This window comes from Chenopodium album, chromosome 17 (assembly GCF_948465745.1).
Source record: "Chenopodium album chromosome 17, dcCheAlbu1.1, whole genome shotgun sequence".
In the NCBI taxonomy this organism is placed as follows: domain Eukaryota; kingdom Viridiplantae; phylum Streptophyta; class Magnoliopsida; order Caryophyllales; family Amaranthaceae; genus Chenopodium; species Chenopodium album.
The window spans coordinates 47,595,231-47,608,562 of record NC_137850.1 but is presented as its reverse complement, the minus strand read 5'-3'; the positions used below and the strand labels follow the sequence as shown (position 1 = coordinate 47,608,562).

The 13,332-nt window shown below is 34.5% G+C and overlaps 1 protein-coding gene across 5 annotated transcripts; it reads left to right on the top strand.

Annotated features, from left to right (window-relative positions):
* Positions 1–806: 806 nt before the first annotated feature.
* On the top strand, positions 807–12,791 carry LOC145588287 (2-carboxy-1,4-naphthoquinone phytyltransferase, chloroplastic-like). 5 transcript variants are annotated; one of them, XM_081644929.1, is made up of 14 exons: positions 807–1,006; positions 1,196–1,311; positions 2,966–3,200; positions 3,614–3,717; positions 4,850–4,921; positions 5,044–5,182; positions 5,878–5,984; positions 6,324–6,426; positions 6,505–6,543; positions 6,630–6,740; positions 6,887–6,952; positions 11,922–12,256; positions 12,553–12,587; positions 12,701–12,762. In XM_081644929.1, the coding sequence occupies exons 2-12, from the start codon at positions 1,235–1,237 to the stop codon at positions 12,051–12,053; spliced, it is 1,185 nt and encodes a 394-aa protein (XP_081501055.1). In that variant the 5' UTR covers positions 807–1,006; positions 1,196–1,234; the 3' UTR covers positions 12,054–12,256; positions 12,553–12,587; positions 12,701–12,762. The 5 variants fall into 5 exon arrangements, with proteins under 5 accessions (XP_081501055.1, XP_081501053.1, XP_081501054.1 ...); XM_081644927.1 differs by having other exon boundaries at positions 11,922–12,301; XM_081644928.1 differs by having other exon boundaries at positions 12,553–12,791.
* The last annotated feature ends 541 nt before the right edge of the window (positions 12,792–13,332 follow it).

Sequence of the window (13,332 nt, the reverse complement as noted above, 5' to 3'; positions counted from 1 at the left end):
AAATGTGAAAGTACAATACTCAAAACTCCATATCGTTATGGAAAGAGAATTTCATTGGAACGAGTTTACCAATCTGATTGGATTCTGATCTAGGCATAGCCAATCTGATATTTGCATAACGAATTATTTAAATTTCGATTGAGAGAAACAATTGAAACTTAAAAGCTCCATACCTTTTTCACTAATAAACATCCAAGAAATTAAACTATATGAATCTTTTCCGGGAAAAAGCTAGATGGCCAAGACCTTACATGCTTAACTCCATGATAAAGAAAAAAAAAGTGATCCATTTGTCAAAAAAGGTCATAATTTACATTACGATAAAAAACGAAAATGGAAACATTATTTTCTTTACAAAGGAATAAAGGATGGATACAATTTTCATTGTTGAGAAAATAAGGTAACAATAGATAGGATCAATGTCTAATAATTATTGATTTGTAAACCTAGTGTATAGTATTATGTTTTTTTTTTTTTTTAAAATGATAAGATATGAGTAGCTCCCTCCTATCATAAGAAGGAGATGAAGATCGAAGACCTATCACTCGGATCTTGGGGGAATGAAAGGACTAATCGTCCCTCCACTCATTGATCCTCAAGACTCAAATAAATAGTGTTTTTTTTTTGAGGTAACAAATTAATGGTATATTTATATTTTTAAGGGAACAAATTAATTGTATTATTACTTTATTAGATTATTTCTATTTCTCAAAAAATAAAAAATAAATTATTTCTATATAGGGCCCATTATATTTATTTTCTGTAGGTAAGTTTGATATACAACCAGTGTGACTCAGATTGAAAACTCTATCCTCAAATCTGTCAATGTCTCAAGAATTTTCACCCTAAATTCTTATCTCTACAAAATTCCACCGACCCATCTCTATTTTCTCTCACCTGCGCAAAAGTTTTACTTAAAATTCTCACTTACATTTGTTTTTTACATGCATTTTACGAATCATACATCCTGAGTTTCCTGATTGTGAACCCAGTTTAATCTACCAAGGTATTATTTTTATCAGCTTTTCGGTTTATATTGATTCTGTTTTAAATTTTGGTTACTCAAATTCATCATTGTTCTTCAATTATGTATTTAAAATCGATTATACAATGTACTTTAGCAGAATTGAACCCATTTAATGATCAATTTATATGGTAAGTTTTTGATTGAAGTATAATTTTTGTTGGGTTGTAGGTCATGTTGTGAATTTCCAGTAAAATTTGGTGTTATTCAATGGCTGGAATTTGCGGCGTTGTTCCAATTTTGGGTGTTGGGCAAGTTTCATCATTTCCTATTTTTGCTGTTCGAAGGTGAAAATCACATTATACATTTGTCTGCAATGTAATTTACTTGGAATGATCTGGGGAACAAGTGATTAAAGGAATGTATGGTGTTAAATTGACAGTTGTTGTGATTTTTTTTCGCGGCCGGCATTGAAACAGTGCTTTACCCCCTAGTCTCTCTGATCATTGATGTAGCTCACAATTTGCTGTTATTTTGTTCAATAGTAGTTATAATTCATTGCATTAATATGTATTATAGGCTTATCTGGCTGTTTGTTTTAATGAATTTGTTCTTTAGTTGGGGACACTTTTCTTGGAAAAATTCTGGTTTTACAAGTGTTTGCTGCCAAACAGTGGTGACCTAGTAGGAAATATTTAGAATGTTGTGTTGAGGTACTTCTATGAGTAATAGGTTCAATTTGTTGGCAGTGTTTTGTGCAACGAGTCTGTTTAAAATTGGAAGTAGCGGAGCTGTGTTTTCAGTACACATTTTCTTGTTTGTTGCTTAATGCTTGTTGCGGAGGGACTATGGAGTGTTTAGTGATATTTTAGATTTTTAGGTCATCCGATCATTCAATATATTGCTATGTTTTTTTTTTAAAATTGCTTATATGGCAACAATGGAATCTCAAGTAAGAAATTATTACACTTGCAATTGTATCTAGGTAAAAGGCTTCCAGGTTACTTGAGAAAGTCTTTCTTTAGATGAGATATTAAATTCTACATTCTGGTGCTAAACATTTATTATTCAATTAAGTAATGTTGTTGGGACATAGTATCTTTGTCTTTTCCTGTCTTTGCTTTGAGTAAGGGGTTCGAAAGATATGAACTGGACAAATTTTAAGCTTTACCTCGTACCTCTAATCTTTTATATTTTCCCAAAGAAGATATAATAATCAATAAGATGGGCTTTGAATTAACGATTTCTATAATCCTTAAGAACTAACTTGCCAACATAGCTAACTTCTTCAAAACTTTATTATGTTATGCACATATGATTAGGTATCTGTTGAAGATTAAAATGCAACTTCCGGATAGGCTCATGCGTTCATTTTCATACACTATTGGTGTGTGTTACACACTTACACATAAGTTAACTCCTTGAGTAAATAAAATAGGATCTTCATTATAGGGGTGTGTTATAATAGCTGTGCAATAAATTGCACTAGTCATGAGAAATTAAGTAAAGATGAAATACTAAATTTCTTATGTTGAAGACTGTTTTTGTATATTAGAATGGAATGATGGCTAGTAGCTCTCTTGTGGACCTAGTTATAAGATGTAAACTACAAATTGCTTACTCTCTCTGTAGTCTGTCCCATATATACTGCTATGCTTTGGAAATTTGCATGGAAATTTAGGAGAGTGAAACAGTAAAAAGAATAAATGGGTGGGCGGATGTGAGACCCCTACTTAAGAAAAAGTTGATGAAAGCTTACTAAAAAGAGAACATATTGAATAAAATGGTACATCCAGTGATCCAGAAAGGGCAACATGTGTAAATTAATATCTTAAAGGAAGAAAGAAAATAGATTTATAAGTGAAAATCCTTCCCTAGATTTTACAAGTATCTGCTTAATATTTTAAAGTTAATTAGTTGGGATCTTGGGATTATCTTTCCAGATGTGAGTGTTTTTTTTTTACCTATCGCCGACTCTTGTAACATTCACTCTAATGTCAGGTCTTGTCCAAATGCTTCCCATCTAAGTTTAAAAGATGTTGATGAGAGTAGATACTCTTCTGGGATTGTCAAACAAGTATATAGAGAAAAAATCTCTCAAAGATGTCGTAGGGTTTCCGTCAAGTGTTATCTTAACAAGAGTCGTGACCAAGAAAGGAAAGATGTATCTCAAGCTACCTTGATATGGAGAGCCATAAAATTACCAATTTACTCTGTCGCAGCAGTTCCTCTTACTGTAAGTTTTCTAGATGATCTATGAGCTTATATGAAATTTAAAAATGTTTGTTTCTGAGTTTTCTTTGATCTTCTATTCTTCTTGGTCACTGATCTTTTAAGCTTTGGGAAAACACAAACTATTATAGTATGTCAGCGATATTACATATTGAATATATTCTTGCGTTTTTTTTCATAGAAACTTAAGCTAGTATTGATTCTCATAATAACTTACTTAAAGTCAAACTAGGTTAAGATGTTTGTAGATTGATCTGTATCTAGACTATCTACCTTCCCATGTTCCAGTACAAAGGGAAAGACTTTTTTTAATTATTTATTTCATAACACCTCTTCTTTCTTGATTGATTGGTCGCAGCCTTCCATCTAATTGCCATCACCCAAAATTATTATTGATGTCCAATTGCTCATAAATAGGTGGCCAGTGCTGCTGCTTACTTGCAAACAGGGAAATTTTTGGTGAGGCGTTACCTTGTGCTTCTGATATCGTCCATTTTTATCATCACATGGCTTAATTTAAGGTTAGCTTCTCCTATATATGGATTTCCCCCCCTTTTTTTAGTTCCCCCTTTTTTTAGTTATAAGTCTGTTATCATTGAATTTAAAAGACTATGCTCATTTGCTTTTCAAATTTAATACGTATGTAAGAGACCATAAAAATACATGCACATCAAACTCAGGATTATATTTTGAAATGCCATTGAGGTGACTGATCTGTTTGCAAATAAACAAGTGAGTAGTGTAGGATATTTACACTTGTGCCTGCAAGAGGGTATATTTAGTATTTGTTTAATAAGCGTTTTAGGAATCCACGTATTAATGCCCGCCTAAAATTACAAGCAAAATGGAGATAGCTAAATGGAAAACTATGCATTTGTTTTTAGCTGCTATTTTCTTGCATTGTTCTCTATTTACTAACATTGACATTGGAGAGGGGAAGACTAGAGTTATTAAATTATGTAGGCTTTCATTAAAGCCAACATCTTTTGATTTTTGAATAGACTTCTATGAGTTCAAGGATCCGTACCCTGTCTCTTCAACCATCCAACCTATCCCACCCACCTAAATAAAATTAAATAAAGAACTTAAATGTAGGTGCGACCCTAAACTTAAACCTACACTTTATTATCTCTTAACGATTTAAATGATGGATTATTTTAGCAAATTTATTTCTTTTGATCTGACATTTAAGCGGTTCAACTATAACAATGCAACATAGTAGCTTTTATTAGTATCAATTGAACATCAGAGGTCTTTTCATATATTTTATACTACATTGGATTTCATGAGGAAGAGTTAGTCTTGGAGTTATATAGGGCTTCTGATTCTGTTGGCTGCAACTGAGAAATTTAATTTCTAGCTATTGGTTTTCATCGAATCATAAATGTGATGTTTTTCATCTTTGATTGGTCATTAGCACAGCCATTTGCTGCACAATAATTATTATTCCACAATCGAAAAAAATTAAATTAAAATATTGCGCTTGCCTTTTTCATTGAATTGATATCATTTGATGGGGTAGTTTATCGTTTTTCTGCAAATTTGTCTTGCCTTCATTAATGTTGCAACACAGTTATGGTTTTGTTACTTTCTTGCCAGAATTTCACTTTCTCAATTTTGTTGACAAATTTCTTGGATATGCAAATTCGGCAGCAACGATGTGTATGATTTTGACACAGGAGCTGATAAAAACAAGAAAGAATCAGTTGTGAACATCGTTGGAAGGTGTGTAACTCTGTGACGATATCTTGTGCTTGTAACCTTTGAACTTGTATGCATCTCTGTTGTTTAGCTTATTTTTATTGGCTTATGGTAGAATTAACTCTTTTTGCTTCACGATATGGTAGCCGGACAGGGACACTTGTTGCTGCCAATTTGCTACTGGCTTTTGGTTTTGCTGGTCTGATTTGGGTTGCTTCCGTGGCCGGAAATGTGCGTTCATTATTGCTATTGTTATGTGCAGTCATATGTGGCTATGTGTACCAGGTACAGGATCCTTCACTAATTACAATTATGTTTTAGAATTTTTGAGTGATAATTAGCTTGTAGCTCAACCTTTCGTTAAGATTGTCTGCTTGTATGGTCCTTAAGACCTACCCACTCCGCCAATTAGTGGGGCCCAGGCCCAACTGTTTCCATCCTAGCAATTCCTCACAACAAGACGACAGGGAGCTGTGAGGCACCCGGGTATACTACCAGGTAGTATGTGCAGTTTGGACTTTGGAGACTAGGTTTCTATGGGATTAAGTATATAGCTTGCGTTCTTTCTTTTCTTTTTTCCCCCCTCTATTTTTGGCTGGAAAAAAATATATGTTTTCTGTTTGGGGTCATTCATTATACCAGCCTATACTCTGCAGTACCTTGCAATTATGTCTGCTAGATATGGATATCAACTGACTAGAAATCTGTTAGACCTTGATGGTTCCTTCAAATTGCTGTTGTCATTCAGAATGCATATCAGCATGAGGACCTGTTACACATGGTAGGCATGTCTGGATTCCTTAATTACTGAATAAGAAATATTTGATATTATTACTTACTTCCTAGATGCTAATTAATTAATAAAACATAAAAGATGCTGATCAAGACAAGCTACTGGTTCTTAGTCCATGTCCATTTTAAGTAACTGCTGGAATATGTGGAACTTCATCTAATACTTGCTAACTTACTTCTTATTGCAGTGCCCACCTTTTCGGTTAAGTTACCAAGGATTAGGAGAGCCATTGTGCTTTGCTGCATTTGGCCCCTTTGCTACTACAGCATTCTATATGATGCAGATTACATCACGGTAAATATACATCCTTTGTTTTTATAGTTGACAAGTATTTCTTTTTTGATAATTCTTTTTAGTTGTCATGTTTCTTTTATGGTAGAGCTTTGTTTGTTACAATTCCTACTTTACCTTTAATATCCCACATTACCCCCACCCAATATTAAATGGGTAGAAGTAATATTGTCCTTTTTTTTCTTTATCACACAATTCACACCTCCTTAATATGTGTGCCAAAATCAAGTGTGTTAACTAATAATGAACGGAGGAAGTAATTTAAAACTCACTAGCTTCATGTAAAATGGCCTGTGAGATTGAGCAGAAAGGACTTTTAACACCCCTAAACTCTTCTGGCAGCAACTTAAGCTACCCCTGTTCCATAACGGGCACCATACTTTCTGCATCAATACTTGTTGGTTGCACCACCACCTTAATCTTATTCTGTAGCCATTTTCACCAGGTTAAATCTTCTTTACTTACCTTCTCTCTTAACAATAATATACGTACAGACTTTTAAAGGTCCTTCTATGCATTTCAGGTGGAAGGTGATAGAGCAGTTGGTAAATTTTCACCATTGGTAATTCCATTGGGATTGGACTGTCATGAACTTGTATTTTGAATTATGGGCCTTTCGTGATGTAATAGGTGATCGTCTGTATGCAGGTCCAAATAGGCAAGAAAGCTGGATCAGAAACCGTCAAAATTGCAATAGTGGCACTATACTTTGCCTTATTTGTTCTATCAATTGGAAAAGCTCTTCCGCTGACTAGCACTGTAAGTAAACATTTTCTATTTGGGTGCCATGAGTAGTGTTCCAACGACATGCACGTTGCTACTTGCTGGTGCTTACTCCTGTTTTGCTTTTCTTTTTCCCACTCCTCTTTATCCTTCTATAAATAATGCCTTAAAATTGCCATCAGGTTTTGTGTGCCTTAACTGTACCAATGGGAAACATGGTTGTAAGCTACGTGGAGAAGAATTACCATGTAAGTGACATATCAGTAAAATGTCTTCATCCTCTGTTTGCTTCATTGCTCAAATATAGCATCATATCTCTCTTTGTCCAACAAGATATGTGTCTTCAGATTTCTTCTATTCTCCCTAAAGTAGACTGTATAAGCTCAGCAGTTGAATATAAGCCATTGCCTGTAAGATTCCCAATTCAAACTGAGGTTGGTGCTTATCATGAATTCCCCACTATTAGTGCAAATCACCAGTGTTGATAGGTATTTTGTATGTGCTGTTAAATGAATTTCAGTATTCTTTAATTTCTTCCTTTTTTACCCTTGAAACTATTAAATGCCTATTTTCGCTTTTTTGCACAGTGTGTGTTGTATTTTTCTTGCTCTACTTTGTACTACAAAGGGCAGTATAATTTTTATCTAGCATTAAAGACCAGTTAGTTGTCTGCATCTCAGCCCCTCCCCTTTCAGATCTCCCTTAACTAATGGTGTGTTACTGTGTTGTGATGGAATTTTCTGTTATGCTACTAGGCACTAATATAATTTAAAGAATAAGATAGAGCAATTTTTTTCCTTTTCATATGGGGGAGTAGGGGGCTAGGCAAGGCTTCCGTATAAGTGGGATGAAAATGAATCTTGCATCTTGTAGTTGCATTTCCTATTTCTCATATTAAGTGAGACATATACCTCTTTGGAGCACTCACATTCATTAACTAAAAGTATTTTGTGAAGTGCTACCTCCATTTCGTATTTGCAACAATGTGACATAAAGTATGAGTAGAAAATGTTCAATCGTTGCAAATTATTTGAAACAAAGGTAGTAATTTTTTTGTAAAAAAAAAAATGGCTCATCATTATTTCATAAGTTGAACTATTTCATGGTTTGATTTGTGCAAAACGGGGTCCACTTTTGATAAATAATTACTTTGTTACTTTTTACTTGCAACACTTTGACTTATGCACTATTCACATATTTTATTTTATTTTTATATTTTAACGCATTCACATAATTTACTTTGAATAACTTTGATGATTTATTTTTAATAAAATAAGAGAATTGTGGACTTGTTTGATTCGTCTCTTTCATACTTTCATAATATTGAATTTTATATAAGATTTAGTTATCTATAATACTACCTCCGTTTCATATTGTTTGCAACGATTTTTCATAAAGTAGAGAGGAAAAATGTCTAATCGTTCAAATAATATGAAACGGAGGAAGTAAATAGAATTAGGGATTGAAATAATGCATTGGCAAACGTGAAGTGAGAAGCGTTGTATGTAAGAAGAAATGAGGAACTATATTTTAAAAAATTTATTTTGTCCAAAATGAATACTTTCTCCAATTTTAATTTTTGTAGACCGTTTGGGTTGGGTACGAACATTAAGATAGGAATTAAATTACAAAAATGCCCTTGTGAATATAAACAGAAGAAAGAGAGTAAATGTGAGGTAATAAGGGTAAATATTAAATGTGAGTAAAGTTAGGTTCGAGTATTTAGTGTGTGAACAAAAACAAATAGTGTATGAAATGCATTAATACGCAACTTCCTAAAAAAGAAAATGGTGCAACTAAAAAAATCGGAGGAGGTGGTATACTAGTATATGCCAACAGTGATAATTGTTTGGGTGCTTCAAATAGACACCAATATTGACATATTCTGATGCAAAAGAATAATTGAAATAGATTATGTAAAAGAGTGAAAGTGTATGAAGGGGAGGGAGATATTTTTTTTTTTTGTTCATGAATTAGGTGATTATGGAAAAAATTAAAATCAATAAAAAAAAAACCAGAAAAAAAACATGAAGTAATTGATGTGGAGTGGTGTGAAAGAGTTGAGTTTTAGAGAGTAAGCATTTCTTATTGGTCGAGCATTTCAGACAAGTGGGATAGGTTATTCGTAAGAAAGTGGGTGTTGCAGGCATTGCAGACAAACTAAGGAAAAAATGTTTTCGTTGGTTTGGGAATGTAAGACGGAAATTCGAAGGTGCACCGGTGTGAAGGGTAGAAGAGTGGGACCATGAAAAGATTAAATATGAGGGAGAGGGAGACCGAAAATGACTTGGTTGGAAGGAGTTAGGAAGGATATGAAGCATATGTATTTGCGTGAGAATGAGGCATTTAATCGTAAGGGATGGAGGAGGAAGATTTTTGGAGATTATACGGAATAATTACTTTTGGTTCATGTAGTCGACCCCACTTTTGGGATTAAGACTTTGATTAATTGGTAGAGCATTTCTTAGCATGACCTATAACAAGCTATTTCATTGAGTGTTTCCCACACCTATCCACACTTATTTTCTCTCAATCTTCGTTTCATTTCTTTATGTTTTAATTACTATGGGTTAGACAGAGTAGTTGCCATTTGTAGCAGAATTTTAAGCTCTGTTGAATTGAGACAAAGTAATATCCTGCAATGGGTACGGTCAAGAGTTAAAAGTCAATTTTAGTCGTGTAGTTGCTTTGCTATTTACATGTTACAGGTGTGGGGTTTTTTTTTTTAAAAAAAAAAGGATAGTTGGGTTCAGGAAGATGTAGTGCTGAAGGATTAGGAGGATTGTAATTTGTGTTTTAACCATTGAAAATCTTTTAGCTTAGAATTGTCTAGGTGGTTGGAGAGTTTATATGCACCATTGATAGGTCTGTGACTTCTGTCTGATGAAGCCTTGAGATAAGATAGACCTGTAACATTATTTATGCTGGAAACTTACCAGGGGGTCATGCTAGAGTAATACTTTATGGACTGTCTAGGGCTCTAGGTCTAATGGCGTCTAGCACTATGATTGTGTCTTGGAATGTTATTTGCTATCCAAGGTGACCTGTTCTTTTTTCTACAACTCGTACCCATGATAATCATGTTCCTAAAATATATCACCATACCTTGTTTCAAATCTAATCCTGTGACTTGCTTGAAAGACCCTTGAAGGCTGGTGAAAAATCTCAAATAAAAGTTGAGGGGAGATTTTACGATTTACCCTACTTTTTTAAGTGGCCAGAGGGTAGATGATACTGATATATGGCTAAAGTTGCCTTGCCCCTAGTTGACCCTTATACTAGACCTCCAAAAGGAGCAATGGTTCAAACTAAGTTGGAGCAATGGAGGTAAAATCTAGAATATCAGGGGTTTAGTCTAAGTTGGAGCAAGACTAAGTACATGAATGTAATTTTAGCAATACAAGGAAGTCAAGTGGGGATATATTAACATTGGATGGTAAAGAGGTGCCATCGGATGACTATAAGACCAGTGTTATATGGGCTAGTATGTTGGCATTCAGGTATTAGGAAGATGGGAGTTTTAGAGATGCATATGTTGAGATGGATGTGTGGTAAACACCTTAGAAATGAAGATATTTGGAGGAAAGTTAGAGTTGCGGATGTTAAGGATAAAATTATGGAGAACAGGTTGCGTTGGTTTGGGCATGTCAGGCTGAGATTGGAAGATGCACATGTGAGGAAAGTAGAGGGTTGGGATCAAGGGGATCTCAAAAGAAGCAGTGGGTAGACCAATGATGGCTTGGATGGAAAGAATTAAGGACATGAAGTAGTTGGGTTTGCAGGAACCTCTATTTGGGATTAAGGCTTCAACTATTGTTGTTGTTGTTGAGTTGATACCATTTGCCGACAAAGTATGCCTCTAAGATAGTATTTCTACGAGGCTTTCAAGCATGTTGAATTATTGGCTATTGGGAATGTAGATGCTCTGGTGCTAAGTTGTCCCAAAAAAGGCCCTTTTGCAAAGTTATGAATTCACATTATTGAAATATTTTTTTGGATGTCTGTAGTAGGAGGCCTCTTGGAGGCCCGGAGCCATAGTGGTGCCCCAATGTACTTATAATTGCCAAGTCATAATTGCCCCAGTTGAAGCCTATGATCTATGCCTAAAAGACGATTTAAAATTTTGAATGTATTGGACAATAGTGCCTGAATAGATCTCCACTAAATGAATTGAGGACCTATGTGACCCTGAACACCACTTCCCTGTGACATTCATTCCTTAGTTTATTATTGGTTTACATGAAAGCAGCCTAGCAGGAGTTGTTAATAAAAATCTGGAAAGGAACTAAAGGGAAGTTTATTTGAAATCTTATAGCCTCTATCCTTTTTAAATTTAACAAAGCTAACCTTGGTTGAAATAAGTTAAATTCAATTGGATGTTTTTAAAAGATTAGGGCTACCAATGATTATTAGAAGAAAAAAATTGCTTCTAATGGTGAAATTCAAAGGTACAAGGCTACTAATGAGAATTTGCCAAAAATATTTATAGGATACGGAGGGAACATATCCACGGGTCCAGATCCAATCGGTCCATAAAGTTGCACAGTTTGGTACAATACTACAATGGCTACTTCTGAAGCTCTAACTATAATTCCAGCGTTTTAAAAATAGCTGCAACTTTTTAAAATTATGTAGAAGTAGGTGTCCTAGGCCCCCAGATAACATTTTTGGGGTTGGGGGAGGATGGAAGGGTTCACACTAGGGTTATCATTAATTAATACATTCCTTTCTTTTTGAAAACATTATTTGCTCGCGGCTTTTTGAATCTTGGTATGGAAATTTTCTTGGCAATAATCTCACTCATGTGGGCACGCCTCCTTGGGAAAAGCCTAAAACATTTTAAGTCAATTAATTACTATACTGTGATTCCAAATTGCTTACCATTCCACATGACTGCCTTTTCATAATTTCCAGAGCAAAGCATATGGCTTGTTCACCTCTTTTGTCATTGAGAGGTTTTGTAAAATTCTTATCTACCATCCCTACTGTTTCCTCTCTCAAAGTCATGAGTAGTTGTCAGAATTTTTGTGTGGAAATTATCTTGAAAGTTTTGTATTTATTTTATTGTATGAGACATTGAGATCTCATTAAAGATGGTAGATCATGTGTTCTTTGTGCTAGTTTCTTTAATTGGTCATTTTAAACAATGGTAGAGTATGGAACCTCAGGGTAGTTAGTTTTCATTTTGAGTTTCTGATACATTAACATGTTCATCAGGATAATGAAAAGATCTTCATGGCAAAATACTACTGTGTTCGATTGCATGCTTTGTTTGGAACAGCACTGGCTGCTGGGCTGGTTGCAGCCAGAAGATTTGGTATTTACTCTCCAAGACTTATTTTTCCGTGATACTTCGTTGGAGTTGGCATAAGCCATAATGAGTAGATATTGTCGACTCTTTTCTGCTCATCAGTAAGAACAGATCCTCAGCACTATGCTATCAGAGCAGTGAAAATTCTTCCAATGGATATTTACCGAATCTATAAGCTTCCGGCAGGTGTATAAGGTGCTTCATTCATTGCTTAATAGGCACTGGCTGATTTGCAACTAAGGTGCCACTCTATACAGGGCATATCCTTCTATATATCTTTATCAGGGTAATTTCTTTCAGATTTGTGTATTATAAGTTTATATAACGTATACCCACTACCTGCGATAGTTCTCATTCATTTCCATCCTCTTTACTTTGTTTGGCAGTAACTAATATTTCATTCTTTCTCGAATTTTTTTGATTCTAATGCCTTTTCCACTCCATTTAACTGTTAATCTTCTTTATTTGGTTATTTTCAGAGTTTTTAATGTCAGGTTCAGCAAAGTAATCCAAGTTTTTTTTTCATTAAAATTTCAGGTGCTTTCCTGCCGTTGGCGTCAACAATAATACAGGTTTTCTTTTTAATTTTACCGCACTGTTTTTGTGTCTGACAATAGGTATACCATGCAAATCAACCTAAAATTTGACCTTAGTATAAGAAATCAATGAGTAGTTTTTGTTTCAGAATAACGTGAATGGAGCTCTTGGCATACTTTCTAATGCAAAAGAACTTTTGAGACTTTGTAACTCATGCAGAAGTATTTAGAGCACCAAAACTTCATTTCTGCTCATCAATCAAGTTTTCTTGTGGTAGAAGAAGGTAACACCCGGGCCAATTTATTTGTGAATCAGTTTACCATGATAATGCTCCACAATTGTTCTATAATTCATAATTTACAGAGATGGTAATTCCTGCAGTTTAAAGTGCCAATATATTCCATTTTTTTGGCATTTTAATAAGCAAATTATGAGAAGATAAATTGCTAGATCGAATCTAATTAAAATAGCTGGTAAAGATAATTGCATAACTTTCATTAAAACATAGAGAGAGAGCTACATTGCACTAACATATAATCTGCAAACACTACATTGCACTTGAAAACTAGAAGAAACTAAAGACAACAAGCACTACATTGCATCAAGAAACAAACAGAAATAAAACATAAAGCCCTAGCATATAATCTGCATGGGCAATACAGGGATAGATGAAACAAACATAAAGCGTCCAGAACTACCCTAGCTTCCATGGAAGATATAGGAAGATCCATGAGAGTTGCAATAGTGGTGGGTGTTAATGCTTCATCCCCAGGCATGAGC